Below are 17,919 nucleotides of genomic sequence, written 5' to 3'. Positions count from 1 at the left end.
AATAACTCCAAGGCCAATAATAAATAACAGGTTATCTCCTCCGATTTCGCAACATGTCTGGTTGATGAACGGCCGTTCAGAAACAAACTGAAAAGCACGAATCAACACTCACCAAACTTCTACTAACACGAAATTAGCAGAAGGAGCCCAAAGGGTGACGTTAAAGAGCTGAAAAACCACGTAGTACATCACTAGGTTCGTGTTTGTTGGCCGACAATTCCTTGCCGAGGTTTAGTCTGCGGAAAATCTGATCGTGTGTACGAGGCTTAAGAGGTCAGAGATCACCTGAAGTCCATTAGTTGTTGGCCTGTCAACTGACTAGCCTCACATGCTACCTTTCAAACCTTGAGAGGGCATACTGGTGTCCAAGAATAACCTATGGGTTTTTTTGGCACAATTATGTGCTTAAAGGGACACCTAAATGGTTCATCCACAAAAACCTATTACATTATGGGACGCACACATATGAAGGGGCCCTAAAGCAACAAAAGATACTTAAATTTCCATATATACGTACTAAAATTAATCAATGAACAATGAAGCTTGGATCAAATTTACAAACCTAGAGCTATTCGTCTCCAGACCTTCGTTCTCAGATGCCTGTATTCTGAAATAACTCATCCTCTTCCTTTTTATCTTTGGATTTAAAGCAAGTACTCGCAGCTAAAGAAAACAAACTGACTCTACTAATTTGGAGAAATATCTTCAATCTTATGCTTTACAGCAAAATTATTCATGTCAGAGTTTACTTAGGAAAGTAGAGTCTACTGTTATTTCCTACAGCTGACAACTTTTTTTTTTTAAATAAGTATTTCTCTAATTTACACAGTAAAAAGTATCCCTACATAATTCATTAGATGTGATCTGAAGTCTGTTAAACAAGATTTGAGTTAATGAATTATTCCTCCCTTGTTTCTAGGGCTTCCCAGGAAACCCAGGAGAGCCAGGACCTCCAGGTGAACCGGTATGTCTTCTGCACTATACGTGCACCATACATTCATCAAATTACTCTTACTGAGATAATTATTTTTTGGTATATTATTGTACATGATTGTATTATAAAGTGTATGTGAAACAAAAATAAATCTTTAGTATGTTTTGCAGCATGCCTATGGGGCTAGAGGGGGTAGAGTGATGGGGTGGTCATCACGTCCTTCATGTTTGCCTCCTCATTGGGCGCTAAACAAGGGTCACATAAGAGACCTTCTCCAGGGTGGGTTCTTTTGGCCTACGCTAGGCACTTTGGTTAGGGTCCATGCCTTACACATGGACAAGAGCATACTTGATCAATAGGAGGTTTCTTCAAGAAGAACTGCAAGTCCCGGCAGTCTTCCCTAATAGTGTGAATTCCGATCCTGGCATGGCACTGGCGATCCAGACTCCGGCAATGGCGACGAGCAGCTCATCTCTCTAGCTCTGGGCCTCTTAGATGCGGACCCCCTGTTCCTTTTATATCACACAGAACCAGTGGGTCAGACCCAGCAAAGCCCACCTAAAGAAGACCCGGGAATATAATTAACCATACACTTCCCAATTAGGACAACATTAACTGCTTGCCGACCAGCCGCCATCGTTATACGGTGGCAGGTTGGCTTTCCTGCGCAAATCACCGTAGATGTACGACGGCTCACACAGGCACAGCTGCGGGTGGGAGCGTGCGCCTGCTGCACGAGCATGCCCGCGGGACAAGCGGACTCGATGTTCGCGATCGCCTAGTACAGAGGCAGAATGGGGATCTGCCTTTGTAAACAAAGTAGACAGGGGACATGACAGAGATCTACTGTTCCCAGTGATTGGGAACAGTGATCTCTGTCATGTTCCAGGCAGCCCACCCCCTACAGTTAGAACACACCCAGGGAACACACTTAACTGCTTGATTGCCCCCTAGTGTTAACCCCTTCCCTGCCAGTGTCATTTTTACATTGATCAGTGCATTTTTATAGCACTGATCAATGTAATAATGTCACTGGTCCCCAAAAAGTGTAATATGGGGTCAGATTTGTACGCCGCAATGTCACAGTCCCGCTAAAAATCACCGCCATTGCCAGTAAAAAAGCAATAAAAAATAAATAAAAGTCCCTAAATTTATCCCATAGTTTGTAGATGTGATAACTTTTGCGCAAACCAATCAATATACGCCTATTGGGATTTTTTTTTACCAAAAATATGTAGAAGAATATATATATCGGCTTAAACTGATGAATACATTTGTTTTTTTATATATTTTTTGGGGATATTTATTATAGCAAAAAGTAAAACAAATGTTTTTTTTTTTTTTTCAAAATTGTCGCTCTTTGTTTGTTTATAGCACAAAAAATAAAAACCGCAGAGGTGATCAAATAGCGCCAAAAGAAAGCTCTATTTGTGGGCAAAAAAGGACGTAAATGTTGTTTGGGTACAGCGTCGCACGACTGCGCAATTGTCAGTTAAAGCGACGCAGTGCCGTATCGCAAAAAATGGTCTGGTCAGCCAAATCTCCAGGGGCTGAAATGGTTAACATACATGTAAAGCCGACCAAGAAAGAGTCAAAAACCAAGCAAACTTATTGTCCCCCTTCTGGGTCATACTGGCCACCAGGATGCAAGGCTTCCGGGTACATTGTTTTGTTATAAATAGTTGCACAGTTTTTGGTATCTGAGTCTCTGCTCTAGGTCTCTCATGTCGCAGCTACCCTGTTTCCCCGAAAATAAGACCTAGCGTGATTGTCGGTGATGGCTGCAATATAAGACCTACCCCCCAAATAAGCCCTACCCCGTTTCCCCGAAAATAAGCCCTACCCTGAAAATAAGACATACAAGGAATATTAACTAGGGCTTATTTGGGGGGTAGGGCTTATATTGCAGCCATCACCGACACTCACGCTAGGTCTTATTTTCGGGGAAACAGGATATATATGCCTTACATCATTTTATGTAAGCGGATGGCTATTTCCGAACCCGTACTGTTTTATATGCCCATCCATGTCGTGCTATGCTAGATATGTTGGCATTTGGACGTATTTGTGAGACTTTCAATGTTATTTGACTATGCCTTTTTACTATTCTTCTTTTTGACTGTAAACTGCAACTTTCTGGAAAATAAAAGAATTAGAAAAAAAAAACAAAAAAAAACGAGCGGAAATTCCTGTCAAACGTCAGGTCGCTTGTTTTTCACATCATTAGTTTGCCAGCCACGACACGCCATTTTCGTCCCGCAATTGAAAGTGCCTGATCCAACATGCTGGATGTTTTTAAAAAAAAAAAAAAAAACAGAAACAAATGATGGCACAATCGTATGCGCCATTTTTGTTTTTCGATCCACAGTTGGGTTTTTGACTCATCTATGGCCGGCTTTACTTGTCTTTTACCATTGTTTCAACAGTTTCCTTGTTGAAGACCTTGTTAAAGCAAAAAAAAAATTAAAAAAGCACCCAAACCTTCCTTGGTGTGCTAGCTCCTAGCTTATAATTTGTGTTTACGATGCATTCACATCCAAAAATAGGACCACGGATGTCTTCTCTTATACATCAATAAAAAAAAAAAAAAAACAGTCTGGGCTTATTTCCAAGCTAAGCAACAGTCAAGATCTATTACACGATTATGAAAGGTACCTGATGCCAGAATTTTGGCAGTATTGTTAGTTTGAGAACACTTGTGTATGTGAAGGGTTCATTTTAAGGTACACACTTGAAAGCATATGCTGTACAGACAATGATGACCTGTTGGGTATGGTTCAACCAGGTAAAAGTAGCAACATGACAGTTTTAAAATAACCAAAGGTCCATTAAAGGTGAGCAAAGAATATTTAGAGTAAGAATATCCATGAGAAACCTGCCATGCCTTTATATTAAAAGCCTATAATATATTCTTTCAAAATCAATCTTGTTTGATACTGTCATAAATTCATAATTGAAAACTAAACCTTGAGATGCACACAGGGAGTACAGTCTACCTATTAAGTAATTTAGTTTTCCATCCAAACTATAATAACCAAATCCTACCATAACCTACTTTGCCTGTTAATCCTGGAACACACATGATGGTGATGCTGGAACAAACCTGCCGACGATTCTGCAATACACATGATGTGATACTGGAACACACATGATGGTGATGCCAGAACACACATGATGGTGGTGCCGGAACACACATGATGGTGATGCCAGAACACACATGATGGTGGTGCCGGAACACACATGATGGTGATGCTGGAACACACACGATGGTGATGCTGGAACACACATGATGGTGATCCTGAAACAAACCTGCTGGTGATCCCAGAATACAATGAAATTTTTTTTTTTACTGCACTCCAAATACCTGTCACCATAAAAATGGAAATGAAAGAACTTGTGGAATGTAAACAAAAATCAAGTCCATCAGAGAAAAACAGATAATGTCCATAAGTTGATTACACCACAGATCCTTAGTCCAGGCATTGGAATCATCAAGAGTAATAAAGCACCTCTTGCTGCCTTTGGTGCTTGTGCCCACAAGATTGGGGTAATCTACAAATGACATACACACCAACAAACAAACAAGAAGAGCGCGCACTAAGTGCAGTAGAGTTAAAAGCTTAAATGTTAAAATCGAATGCAAATTGGCCACAAAATTAAAATAGACAAAGCATGTACCCAACACTCCCAGCATGGATGCCTCTCTGTGTTCACCTGAAGAGAGGTGTCCATGCCGGGAGTGTTGAGTACATGCTTTTTCTGTTTTAATTTTGTGAGAGGACAATTTGCTTTCGATTTTAACAATAAAGCATTTTAACTCTACTGCGCTTAGTGTGTGCTCTTCTTGTTTGTTTGATCCTGGAATACACTTGCTGGTACAGCTGGACCATACATGCTGATGATCTTGGTTCTTAGAACACACTTACTGTTGAACCTGAAACACATTTGCTAGTGATCTCAAAATACACCTGATGTTTATCCTGGAAAACATCCGACAGTAAACCTGGAGTGCACCTGTTGATGATTCTGGAACACAACTGCTGGTGAAGCTGGAACACCTAATGTTTTCCCTGGAAATCACATGCTGGTGATGCTTAAGAACATCTGATGGTGAACCTGTAACACACCTGCTGGTGATCTTGTAACAGACTAGCTGGTTATGCTGGAACACACCAGTTGGTGATTGTAAAATACACCTGCTCATGGTTCTGAAACACACATGCTAACGATGTGGAAACAAATTTGCTGGGGATCATTGAACACACATCCTGGTGATGCTGAAACACATGTGCTGGTGATCCCGGAACACACATACTAATAATGCTGAAACACATCTGCTGGTAAAGCTGGAACACCTGCTGTTTATCCTGGAATTCACATGCTGATGATGCTTAAAGGAGAAGCCCAGCCTGAGCTAATTCAGCTGGACTTCTCCTATGAGTCACATGAGTGCAATTCCTTTTGCGCAAGATCAGTCCAGGCTCCCAGAGTCAGGATCCACCAGGTGCCTGGACTGATGGTAGTTTCAGCCTCTCAGCTAAAAACGCTGAGACGGCTGCTCTGACCCCTCCACAGCTCATCGCTTCAGTGAGCGTGGAGGGGCAGAGCAGGAGAGCTGCTGCTCTCCGCTCAGGGAGCTGTGAGAACCGCGCCATCGGCGGTGTTCAATGGCTCGGTTACATAGTTACATAGTAGGTGAGGTTGAAAAAAGACACAAGTCCATCAAGTCGAACCTATGTGTGATTATGTGTCAGTATTACATTGTATATCCCTGTATATTGCGGTCATTCAGGTGATTATCTAATAGTTTCTTGAAGCTATCAATGCTCCCCGCTGAGACCACCGCCTGTGGAAGGGAATTCCACATCCTTGCCGCTCTTACAGTAAAGAATCCTCTACGTAGTTCAAGGTTAAACCTCTTTTCTTCTAATTGTAATGAGTGGCCACGAGTCTTATTAAACTCTCTTCTGCGAAAAAGTTTTATCCCTATTTTGGGGTCACCAGTCCGGTATTTGTAAATTGAAATCATATCCCCTCTCAAGCGTCTCTTCTCCAGAGAGAATAAGTTCAGTGCTCGCAACCTTTCCTCATAACTAAGATCCTCCAGACCCCTTATTTAGCTTTGTTGCCCTTCTTTGTACTCGCTCCATTTCCAGTACGTCCTTCCTGAGGACTGGTGCCCAGAACTGGACAGCATACTCTAGGTGAGGCCGGACCAGAGTCTTGTAGAGCGGGAGAATTATCGTTTTATCTCTGGAGTTGATCCCCCTTTTAATGCCAATATTCTGTTTGCTTTGTTAGCAGCAGCTTGGCATTGCATGCCATTGCTGAGCCTATCATCCACTAGGACCCCCAGGTCCTTTTCCATCCTAGATTCCCCCAGAGGTTCTCCCCCCAGTGTATAGATTGCATTCATATTTTTGCCACCCAAATGCATTATTTTACATTTTTCTACATTGAACCTCATTTGCCATGTAGTCGCCCACCCCATTCATTTGTTCAGGTCTTTTTGCAAGATTTCCACATCCTGCAGAGAAGTTATTGCCCTGCTTAGCTTAGTATCGTCTGCAAATACAGAGATTGAACTGTTTATCCCATCCTCCAGGTCGTTTATAAACAAATTAAATAGGATTGGTCCCAGCACAGAACCCTGGGGAACCCCACTACCCACCCCTGACCATTCTGAGTACTCCCCATTTATAACCACCCTCTGAACTCTCCCTTGTAGCCAGTTTTCAATCCATGTACTCACCCTATGGTCCATGCCAACGCACCTTAGCTTGTATAGTAAACGTTTATGGGGAACTGTGTCAAATGCTTTTGCAAAATCCAGATACACCACATCTACGGGCCTTCCTTTATCTAGATGGAAACTCACCTCCTCATTCTTAGTGAAGAGGCGGCGGGGGACAGATGCAGCATCAGACCGATGGTGTATCCACATAGGTAAGTATTAATCTGCAGAAAACAGGATTCCCATACTTCTCCTTTAAATGCACCTGATGGTGATCCTGGTGCACACCTGCTAATGGTTCTGGAACACACATGATTGATGATGCTGAAACACATTTGCTGGTGATCCCGGAACACACATACTATGGGTCACAGGAGTTCAATCCGTTTTGGGCAAGATCAGTCCAGGCACCGTGTCATCCCATACTTCCCCTGTAAATGCACCTGATGGTGATCGTGGTGCACACCTGCTAATGGTTTTGGAACACGCATGATTGATGATGCTGAAACACATTTGCTGGTGATCCCGGAACACACATACTGTTGATGCTGAAACAAACCTGCTGGTAAAGCTGGAACACCTGCTGTTTATCCTGGAACTCGCATGCTTTTGATGCTGAAACACATCTGCTGGTGATCCCAGAACACACGCAACGGTCATGCTGAAATGCATCTGCTGGTGATCCTGGAATCTCTTCCTTGCTGCTTCTAACACACAGAAATCCTGATGTAAGCCTGCACTAAGATGATTCCCATGGCCACCAATCAGACTCAGACCTACCTTGGAAGTGATGGGTGGTGTAGAACAGTGGTCATCATCTCCTGTCTCCTGACCACTAACAGGCCAGGTTTGCAAGATAACTGAAATACATGACAGGTGATATTATTTCCTGCTCAGTGATTGAAGTATTCTAGTCTGTATCTCCACAAGGTAATACATAAAACCTGGCCTGTTAATGGGCCCTGAGGACAGGAGTTGATGACCACTGATGTAGAAAACAAAAGAGAGGACACCGCGCAGGCTGCGAGGAGTACTCTTCTAGGTGCCTCCCACTGACCCTCTACGGAGCTGTGTGTACTTATACTGTGATTGCATATAACTCCTTTTAATGAAAAACCAAGGGAATTTTTATGACTTTCAGTGAGCACAGCTGCAGTGATTACTGTACAGCAGTACACACATATTGAGTGCTTCAACTTGTTCCCTAATATTGCTTTAATTAGAATACAAAAGCTCATTGAAAATACATGTTTTCCTCTTAATGAAGTTTTCTGCTTCAAACCTTCTCCCCCGAGGAGCGCCCCTCCATGGGGGTCCTGGGTACTTCACATGTCCTAGCTTCTCTCTGCTCTGTATAGCCGTCCCCCTCCTGAGCTCTCTCATTTACCTCTTGTTATTCTGTATTCCTGCAGGGTCCGGCTTCCATCCTCTCCCCGGGAGACGTGCAACATCTTTTCAAGGTAAGCATACATTTTCTGACGCTTCGCCGCTCAGAAACCTGGCTGGAATACCAAGCTGCCATCTTTTCCAAAAAAAAGACACAGAACACATAAATCATATAACATTCAACTCATATTCTTTTTAAAGTAGATGTATAACCTAACCAACTGCTAATTGGTTTGATAAAGCACTGTGCGTCATAAATAATTGCCTTTTTGTTATTGTTTTTACCTTTTTTGTTCTCCTTTTCTTGCATCTCAGTGCTGCGGATCTTCTGCAGCCTCCTTGCAGCCACTTACTGTCTACATACAGCAGAATCTGGCAATGGCTGCATAGCATATCTCAGGGTGGGTTTCCTGGTGGTAAACTAGACATGTGCAGAACAAAAAACATTTGTTTAGTTTCGTTTTGGTTTCGATTCGTTATCTACATAAATTCGTTTTAGTTAAATTAGTTTAACCCGTTTAATTTCGTTTTCGGAATTTGTTTAGTTTATCCGTTCGAATTTTCGGAATTCTAATTTGAAACGTTTTCAAATTCGAAAAGTTTTCAAATAGTTTTCAAAATTCGAATAGTTTTCCAATTTATAAAGAGAATAAAATAGAATAGAAAGGAAAGGAATCAAATAGAAAAAAATAGAATAGAATAGAAAATAATATAACAGAAAATAAAATAATAGAATATAATAGAGTAAAACAGAACAAAATAGAATAGTAAATAAAAGAACAGAATATAATGGAATAGAAATGCACAGAAATGAATAGAATAGAATAGAATGAAAAATAATAGAATAAAATAGAAGAATATAGCCAATCTTGTTCTGAAATTTAAATAGAATAGAAAAGAATATAATTCAAAAAAGAATAGAATAGAAATTTGAAATTAAATAGAATAGAAAAGAATAGGTTAGAATAGAAAATAACAGAATAGTATAGAAAAAAAAACAACAGAATAGAAAGAATGTAACCATCTTCCTATTCTAATCTATTCTTTTCAATTGTATTCAAAACAAATTAATTCTATTTGAATTTTGGGAAATGGTTGTTTTTTTTATACTATTCTATTGTTTTTTTTCATTCTACTGTTTTTCTATTTGTTTATTTTATTCTATTATTTTCTTTTCTATTCTATTCTATCCTTTTCTTATCTATTCTTTTCTATACAAATTCTAATTTATTCTGCGCCAAATTCGAATTTCGGAAGATGGTTATATTCTTTCTATTCTGTTGTTTTTTCTATACTATTCTGTTATTTTCTATTCTATTCTAATCTATTCTTTTCTATTTTATTCAAATTGATTCTATTTGAATTTTGGGAACTACTTTTTTTCTATTCTTTTATAGTGTAGTCTATTCTTTTTTTTCTATTATATTCTTTTTTATTCTATTATTTTTCTTTGTATTCTAATTTGAATTTATTCTATGTGAAATTTGAATTTCAGAAGCTGGTTATATTCTTTTTATTTTATCTATTCTATTCTATTCTATTAATTTCTATTCTATTCTATTTGATTCTGTTCTGTTATGTTCTATTTTGTTCTGTTTTACTCTATTATATTATATTCTTTTATTCTCTGTTATATTCTTTTCTATTCTATTTTTTTCTATTCTGTTCCTTTATTTTCTATTATATTTTATTCTCTTTGAAAATTTGAAAACGATTCTAAAACGATTCAAATTGATTAGAAAACTTTTCAAATCGATTTAAATTCCGTCCAAATTTTTTTTCCGTTATTTGGGATTTGTTGAAATTCGGTATTATTGTAATTTGGAAATTCGAATACATCCGAATTTCCAAAAAACTAAAATTTGTCCGAATTCCAATTCGGAACGAAATGAACTGCACATGTCTATTGGTAATAACAGTGGGCCATGCCTGCTGTGTTTAAATGATAACGTGTAGTCTCCATCAGAAGCCCATGTGACAATGTAGGAGCATAGTTGGGAGACCAGAGCAGAACATTATCACCCTAAAACATTAGGTGCCTGAACAAAGACCTTTATGGCAGGATTACTGGGTATTATTTAATCCAATTACAACAGCATTACGCATATATGTGGCAATAGGGAAGGTGGACCTTAATGCCTGGCCGCTGTATACATGCTTTGCTGTCTTGTTCTGGGGTGTGCTTCATTGGCATCCCCTCCAGAACTGTGACACTGCCAGTTCAACGTGATCTACTACCGGGGGTCCTCAGAGAATAAGTTCAGGTACTGCCTTCCCCGAGTTACCCTTTGTCTCCACCCCTGTCCTACCTCTGAGCACCGGCCCTTTTTCTACGCCCTCAATCCACCTCCTAGTACTGCTCCTTTTTGGGAATAGAGAGCCAGGAATAACTTTGTGGTGGTAAGTCATTTGTATAGAATTGGTTACTGATAATAGAACCCCCCAGCAACAACAGATTGCCCCACCAACAGTAGATAATTTCCAGAAATAATAGACACCCCCAACCCCCAGAAACACAAGGCCTCTTCTGGCTACAATAGATCCCCCAGCAGCCAGCATCAATAGACCCTCTCTACTCAACAGTAAATCCCCCTAACAACATAAGAACCCCAGAAAAACAAAACATCTCCCAGCAGCAACAATAGATCCCCTGGCAACACTACAACCCACAGCTACAATAGATTAAGGACAGCCTTCAATCCACCTCCTAAGACTGATCATTTTTGGGAATAGAGAGCCACGTATCACTTTGTAGTGTTAAATCATTTGTATGGAATTGGTTACTGATAATAGACCCCCCCAGCAACAACAGATTCCCCCACCAACAATAGATCTTTCTCCAGGAACAATAGACCCCCCCCCAGCAACAATAGACCCCTTCTGGCTACACTAGATCTACAGTAAATTCCCCCAACAACATAAGAACCCCAGAGCAACAATAGATCTCTCATCAGCAACAATAGATCTCCCACCAGCTACGCTACACCCCCCAGCTACAACAGATTCCCAGCAATCAGGGTTCCCCTGTGTTCCCGCTGAAAAAAAGCCCTGTCTACTACTAGTGAATGCTGCAGGCTTAAAAAGATTGGAATTGCATGAACTCTGGAAGCTGTGTCTAAAAAAGGAAGGCAGAGGGCAAAGGATTAGCTACTAATATTGTCTGTGGTCTTCCTGCAGCTGATATTTCCCCAATATTCATACACCATGGCTTGTTCTGCACCATGTCTTTGCGTGGGGGCGGTCATCCTGGTAGAGGCAAGGCTTTGCTTCCTCGTGTCAGAGCCTCCAGCAAGGAGAACAGTGAGCAGCACCATAGTGATGTCATTAAATCTCACTCAAAATCTCTTGAGAATAGCAATCGGAGGCAGCGGTGCCTTAGATCTCAGACTGTAGATATACAGCTATAAGGCACAGCATAAAGTGGTGCCTTGGCAAACTCACCTACCAGGAAGAGCTCTGATAGTTTTCAGGATACATGTAAGATGAAAGTTAGTTTTTTCTGGGTACTACTAAGGCACAATGACCATTTCTAGATGTTCTATATAAAAGTGTTTCTCAACCATGGTTCTGTGGCACCCTGGAGTGCCATTTGTGTACCCCTGGGGTTCCACAAGCACAAGGCCTGGTTTGCCCTGGATCAGAGATGGATGAGGGGTATTCTGATTTCATGTATAGGGGAGACTCTGATGTGGTGAGGGGAGGACTGTGACCTTATGGGGGGATTCAGTGATGAGAGGCATCTGATGTAAAGGGGGAACTTCGATGTGATAGGAGACTCTGACAGAATGGGACCCCTGACATGATTTGAGGGGGGGCAGGATGTGATGGAGGGACCTCTGTTGTATAGGGGGTATTCTGATGTATAGGAGGGCCTGTGATGTAAAGGGGGCTCTGGATTTTGTCATGGGAGTGCTCTGATGGGAGGGGTAAGCTGTCATGTATAGGGGAGACCCTGATGTGAAGGGTGACTCTGAATTGGTGATGAGGAGGCCTCTGATGTATCGGGGGAATTGTATGCAATGGGGGACTTCGACATGAAGGGGACCTCTGCTGTCTAAGGGGCCTCTGATATGAAGGGAAGGGGGCTCTGATGTGAAGGGGGACCTCTGATGTGGTAGGAGTCCTTTGACATATAGGGGGACCTTTGATGTGAAGGGGGCCCCCTGATGTAATGGTGGCACTTGTGATGTGGTGGGGGTCCTTTGAAGTATAGGGGGACCTTTGATGTGATGGGAAGACCTCTGATGTATGGGTATGCCTCTGATGTGAAAGGGGAACTCTGATGTGATGGTGGAACCTCTGATGTAATGGTGGGACCTTTGATATAATGGTAAGACCTTTGATGTGTTAGGGGTCCTTTAATGTATAGGGGAGGCTCTGAGGTATGCTGGGGGCCTCGAATGTGAAGGGAGACCTCTGATGTAATGGTGGGACCTCTGATGTAGTGGGGGTCCTTTGACATATAGGGGGATCTTTGATGTGATGGGAGGACCTCTGATGTATTGGTATTCCTCTGATGTGAAGGGGGAACTCTGATGTGATGGTGGAACCTCTGATGTAATGGTGGGACCTCTGATATAATGGTGAGACCTCTGATGTGTTGGGGGTCCTTTGATGTATAGGGGGGCCTCTGATGTATGGGGGGCCTCTAATGTGAAGGGAGACCTCTGATGTAATGGTGAGACCTCTGATGCGGTGGGGGTCCTTTGAAGTATAGTGGGACCTTTGATGTGATGGGAGGACCACTCCTGTATGGGAGGCCTCTGATGTAATTGTGGGACCTCTGATGTAATGGTGGGACCTCTGATGTGCTGGGGGTCCTTTGACGTATAGGGGGACCTTTGATGTGATGGGAGGATTTCTGATGCATGGGGAGGCCTCTGATGTAATTGTGGGGCCTCTGATGTAATGATGGGACCTCTGATGTGCTGGGGGTCCTTTGAAGTATAGGGGGACCTCTGATGTGATGGGAGGACCTCTGGTATTAAGGAGGGCTTCTGATATGAAGTCAATACAATCAAGGTGGCTGTGTGCATCTTTCCAGGTTCAGGTTTCCCATTGAGAAGTAATATTTACTTTTGTACATTGTTCACCGAAATGCCCCGAGATTTTGCATACTTTTAAAGGGTGCCACGACTGAAAAAAGGTTTAAAAACATTGCTGCATAACAGATTAAATCTTCAAGTTTCGAGTTCAGTTCAACGTTAACACTTATTTGATATTTTAGTGATCGGGTTTAGATTTCCTTTAAGCAGAACGCCATTTTATGTCCTAGTACATAAATGGTCAGCACATTTTCTCCCCGAGTGTTAATATGTGTTTATTCAGGGGTGTTTATAATAGGATGAATAGTCATAAGTATATTTGTATCACGTACACTGTTCTTATCTATGTTTGCCAGCAGATCCCAACCAGCTGACTATGCTAGATGTAGCAGCGTAGAAAACGGCAATTACACACCACAGTTTAGATCTGACTCCAAGTTGTAACGTCTGCCATGTCTGTCTGTAATCTATGACACAGATAACTGAGCCATAGTCATCAAATGATTGCTTATCCTCCAGCCAGCCAAGACTCCTAAATGAGCCGCACTTCGCTTTGTTTCATCTTTAGTTAAGGGCAACTCGGTTACCTCCAACTGCTGGGGAAATACAAGTATAAGCATGTCTCTGTTATTTTAACCACTTAAGGACCCAGCCTCTTTTTTAGATTTGGTGTTTACAAGTTAAGAACAGGTTTTTTTTGCTAGAAAATTACTTAGAACCCCCAAACATTATACATTTTTTTTTCTAACACCCTAGAGAATAAAATGGCGGTCGTTGCAAAACTTTGTAACATCGTATTTGCGCAGCGGTCTTACAAGCGCACTTTTTTTTTTATATTGTGAAAGATAATGTTATGTTATAATTGTCAACATGTCACGCTTCAAAATTGCGCACGCTCGTGGAATGGCGACAAACTTTTACCCTTAAAAATCTCCATAGACGACATTTAAAAAATTATACAGGTTGCATGTTTTGAGTTCCAGAGGGGTTCTAGGGCTAGAATTATTGCTCTCGCTCTACCGATCGCGGTGATACCTCACATGTGTGGTTTGAATACAGTTTTCATATGTGAGCGCCACTCGCTATGCGTTTGCTTCTGCACATGAGCTCAGCGGGACGGGTGCGTTTAAAACTTTTTTTTTTTTCCCTATTTGTTTTACCTTTTATTTTTTATTTTTACACTGTTTTTTTAAAAAATCGTGTCACTTTTATTCCTATTACAAGGAATGTAAACATCCCTTGTAATAGAAAAAAAGCATGACAGGTCCTCTTAAATATGAGATCTGGGGTCAAAAGACCTCAGATCTCATATTTACACTAAAATGCAATTAAAAAAACCAACAAATTGTCATTTAAAAAAATGATTTAAAAAAAAAAATGGCCCTTTAAGAGCTATGGGCAGAAGCTTTTTTTCAGCTGGAACGTGGGGGAACACAGTTCAGGCACCTCCTACAATGAATGTATGTAATGGCAGAGGGTGCTGGGGTGTGCTGGAGGCTGGGAGATCTATTGTTGATGGGAAGGGTCTTTTGTTGTTGGCTACTGGAGGGTCCATTGATGCTGGCTGATGGAGGATCTATCGTTGCTGGGGGCCAATTGTTGCTGGGAGGGATCTACTGATGAGAGAGGGGTTTATTGTTGCTGGCTGCTGGGAGATCTGTTGTTGCTGACAGGGGTCTATTGTTGCTGGGGTGGATCTGTTGTTACTAGGGTGGATCTTTTGTTACTGAAGGGTCATTTTGTTGCGGGGGGTCTATTGTTGAAAGAAGGGTGTATATATTAATGCTTATTAATAAAGTCTATACAAATTACTTAGCACCGCAAAATGATACTTGGTTCTGTATTCTCTAAAAGGTCCGTACTGGAAGGTGGGTAGAGGATGGAACCAAGGGGCAGTGCTCAGTGCTGGATAGGGGGCGAAGACAAGGGGTGACTTGAAAAGAGGAGTTCCTGAACCTATTTTCTGAGAAAAAAAGCCCTGGGATGAAGTGACGTTTTGACGTCGCTTCCGCCCTGCAATGTCATGGAGACGGGTGGGGGCATCTTCCCCTCCCTCGTCTCCATGCCCAGCCACAGAGAGGACCCGATTGCCTCCACTGCTGCCAACGGCTCCGGTATGCGGCGGAGGGCACCAGAGCGCGATAAAAGTGATCTCAAGGCGAATCCGCCGCAGAGACCACTTCTATCCTATAGCGGACCGCCGGCTGAACACGAGGATACCGGGGTTATGGCAGCTAGCTGCTGCCATAACAACGATATCCGTCCTCAAAGGACGTGTATCCGGCGGTCCGGAAGTGGTTAAAGCTGAACTCGGAGACCAGCACATATTGTCTGACATATTGTCTAAATACATTTGTCATGTATATTCTTCTTAAATCTCGATGCACTTTGTGTATTTTTTCTAGATCTGTGCAGTCATGCAGTGTGCAAATTCAACTTCCTGTAATAAAGACCGGTCACTGCTGCTCTCTCTCCTTGTGCAGGGTGACTGGTCTTCTCTCCGCCCCCCTCCTGTAAACTTCTTTAGTGGGTGGAGTTTGCTGGGTCTCTCCCACAGCTCTGCTCTCTGCACAGGCTATGTACAATAGAGTGATGATGTCACTGCTAATTTTACAAAGTAAAATCTGGGTTTACAAAGGCATTTTCTACCCACAAGGTGGATTTATATACTTTGTGGCTATTGAGGAATATATTTCATTTTGTTTCTGAGCTCAAAGTTCAGCATTTATTAAAGGGGCTGTAAAGGTAAAAACTTTTTCACCTTAATGCATTATATGCATTAAGGTGAAAAAACTTTTGACAATACCGCCGCCCCCAGCCCCCCCGTTTTACTTACCTGACACCTCGAATCTCCGCTGCTCATTCCCGTCATCTCTATAGCAACTCAGCCTGGTCGCTGATTGGCTGCAGTGGATGGATTGAAAGCAGCGCAGCCATTGGCTCGCGCTGCTGTCAATCACATCCGATGACGCGGCGAGCCGGGGGGCGGGGCCGAGTGATACAGTGACCGGCTATAGCCGCCGGCTGTATCACGGGAGCGCGCCCGTAAGAACTAACCACCATGCGAGGAAGCTCGCATTAAGGTGGATAGTTCTTGCGGGGAGGAGCTGAAACAGCCGCGGAGGGACCCCAGAAGAGCAGGTTCGGGGCCACTCTGTGCAGAACGAGCTGCACAGTGAAGGTAAGTATCACATGTTAGTTATTTTTAAAAATAAATAAAATTACCTTTACAACCCCTTTAATGGAGCTTCACTCCCCCCCCGGGGCAAATTGGATCATGTTTTATTGGGATTTTTTCCTTCCTCTGGAACAACAGTGGGTATAGGATTGTGTATATGATGGTTTTCTATTTGTTTTGTTTTTTTTTTCTTTGGGTTGAAGTAGATGGACTTGTGTCTTTTAACAACCTAACTATGGAACTCTTATTCCTGAAGGATGTTTGCAAAGACTGTCCACAAGGCCCCCCAGGGCTGCCAGGAATACCAGGATTTAAAGGGGATAAAGGACTCCGTGGACCACCAGGAAGAGACGGCATTGATGGCAAAAAGGTATAGTAAAATCCTATATGGATTGCTTAAAGGGGTTTTAGCTGCTGCACCTAAATCTCTGGATAATTGAAATATAAATCTTACAGTCCAAGAGGGATGCAGTTTTTCGTGGCGTCACTCTGGTTTCCATCTTTCTTGCATGTTAGTGGTCAGAGAATTTCACATCTTTTTATAATTCCCAAGAGTTTAGCTGCAGAAACCCTTCACTGATCATTTAGTTGTCTCTTTATTATGAAGTGTTAGTACTGGCACTATTGCATTGCTTTAAAAAGCTATGGAATGGGCTGGACTTGACCTTTAATTATACAGAACACTGCTATTTCACCAACATTTTAGACTGACCTGGATTTTTAGGGCTACTATTACAGCTGCTGTTCTGCCCATACTCTGTCAGGCCCCATCCCCCATGTGTTCTTTCTGCTCCCCATGTCCGACCAGCTTTGTAGTTCTTCCATTCCCTGCATTGCCCAATCACAGTAATGTCCCCTATACCTCTCGCTAATCCAGCTGTGGGGCAGTGCCAGTGGAACCCCTTTATGATCTTCTCCTCTGCCGTACCTGCTGACTCCATAAACCCCAAGCCACTAAAAAAACAGCCCCTGAATTCGGGACTCTGAGACCCTAGGGTTGATGTTGTATGGAATTCTTCAAATTGTACTCTAAACCCTTTTGGTTTGGACCTCAAATCTGAGTTCAACAGTATATTTTTTAGCATCTCTTTACATCTCCATTCCACTTAAAGTATCCTCAGTGCCCAAAGCATCCACCTTTCCTCCATTACCTCTAAAATAACTGTCACCGTTTTCAAAAAAATTAATAAAAGGTTTGATGCAATAGAAGACTGTTTGTTGCTTATCCTGCTGGCCGACCCTGGAATCTTCGCTCTGTTCAAGAGCTGCTGGTGCCTAAAGAATATTCACACCCAACATATTGCCATGGGTGATGGATGGATGCCTGGTCAGCCTCTGGGTAATGCAGTCCCACCTCTAAGCTCCTTTTATCTATTGGTCATTACAATAGAGACATAGGAGCTGGCAGACTAAAGCATAAGGTGCTTAGAGGGGCTTAGCCCCTATGTTTTTCTAAGTTCAGCTTGGTCTCCCTCCTGCCAGCTCCAGTATCTTAATATTGGATAATCAGATGACCTGAGCACTGGGGGGACTGAGTACTGTGGTTCCATCTCCCAGCGCTTTTTATCTGCTGGACGCTACAATAGAGACATAGAGGCTGGTGGACTAAAGCATAAGGAGCGTTGAGTGGCTCAGATCCCTA

The 17,919-nt window shown here is 42.2% G+C and overlaps 1 protein-coding gene across 1 annotated transcript in view; it reads left to right on the top strand.

Moving 5' to 3' along the window:
- Positions 1-17,919, top strand: part of COL22A1 (collagen type XXII alpha 1 chain) — a 424,543-nt gene that overhangs the window by 327,319 nt on the left and 79,305 nt on the right. The window contains exons 43-45 of the mRNA XM_073632290.1: positions 920-964; positions 8,081-8,128; positions 16,534-16,647. Coding sequence (XP_073488391.1) covers positions 920-964; positions 8,081-8,128; positions 16,534-16,647 — 207 coding nt within the window. The remainder of the gene's footprint in view (positions 1-919; positions 965-8,080; positions 8,129-16,533; positions 16,648-17,919) is intronic.

The sequence above is a fragment of the Aquarana catesbeiana genome, linkage group LG05 (assembly GCF_042186555.1).
Source record: "Aquarana catesbeiana isolate 2022-GZ linkage group LG05, ASM4218655v1, whole genome shotgun sequence".
Lineage (NCBI taxonomy): Eukaryota > Metazoa > Chordata > Amphibia > Anura > Ranidae > Aquarana > Aquarana catesbeiana.
Note: the sequence above shows the minus strand (reverse complement) of the source record. Positions and strands in the feature narration are given on the sequence as shown.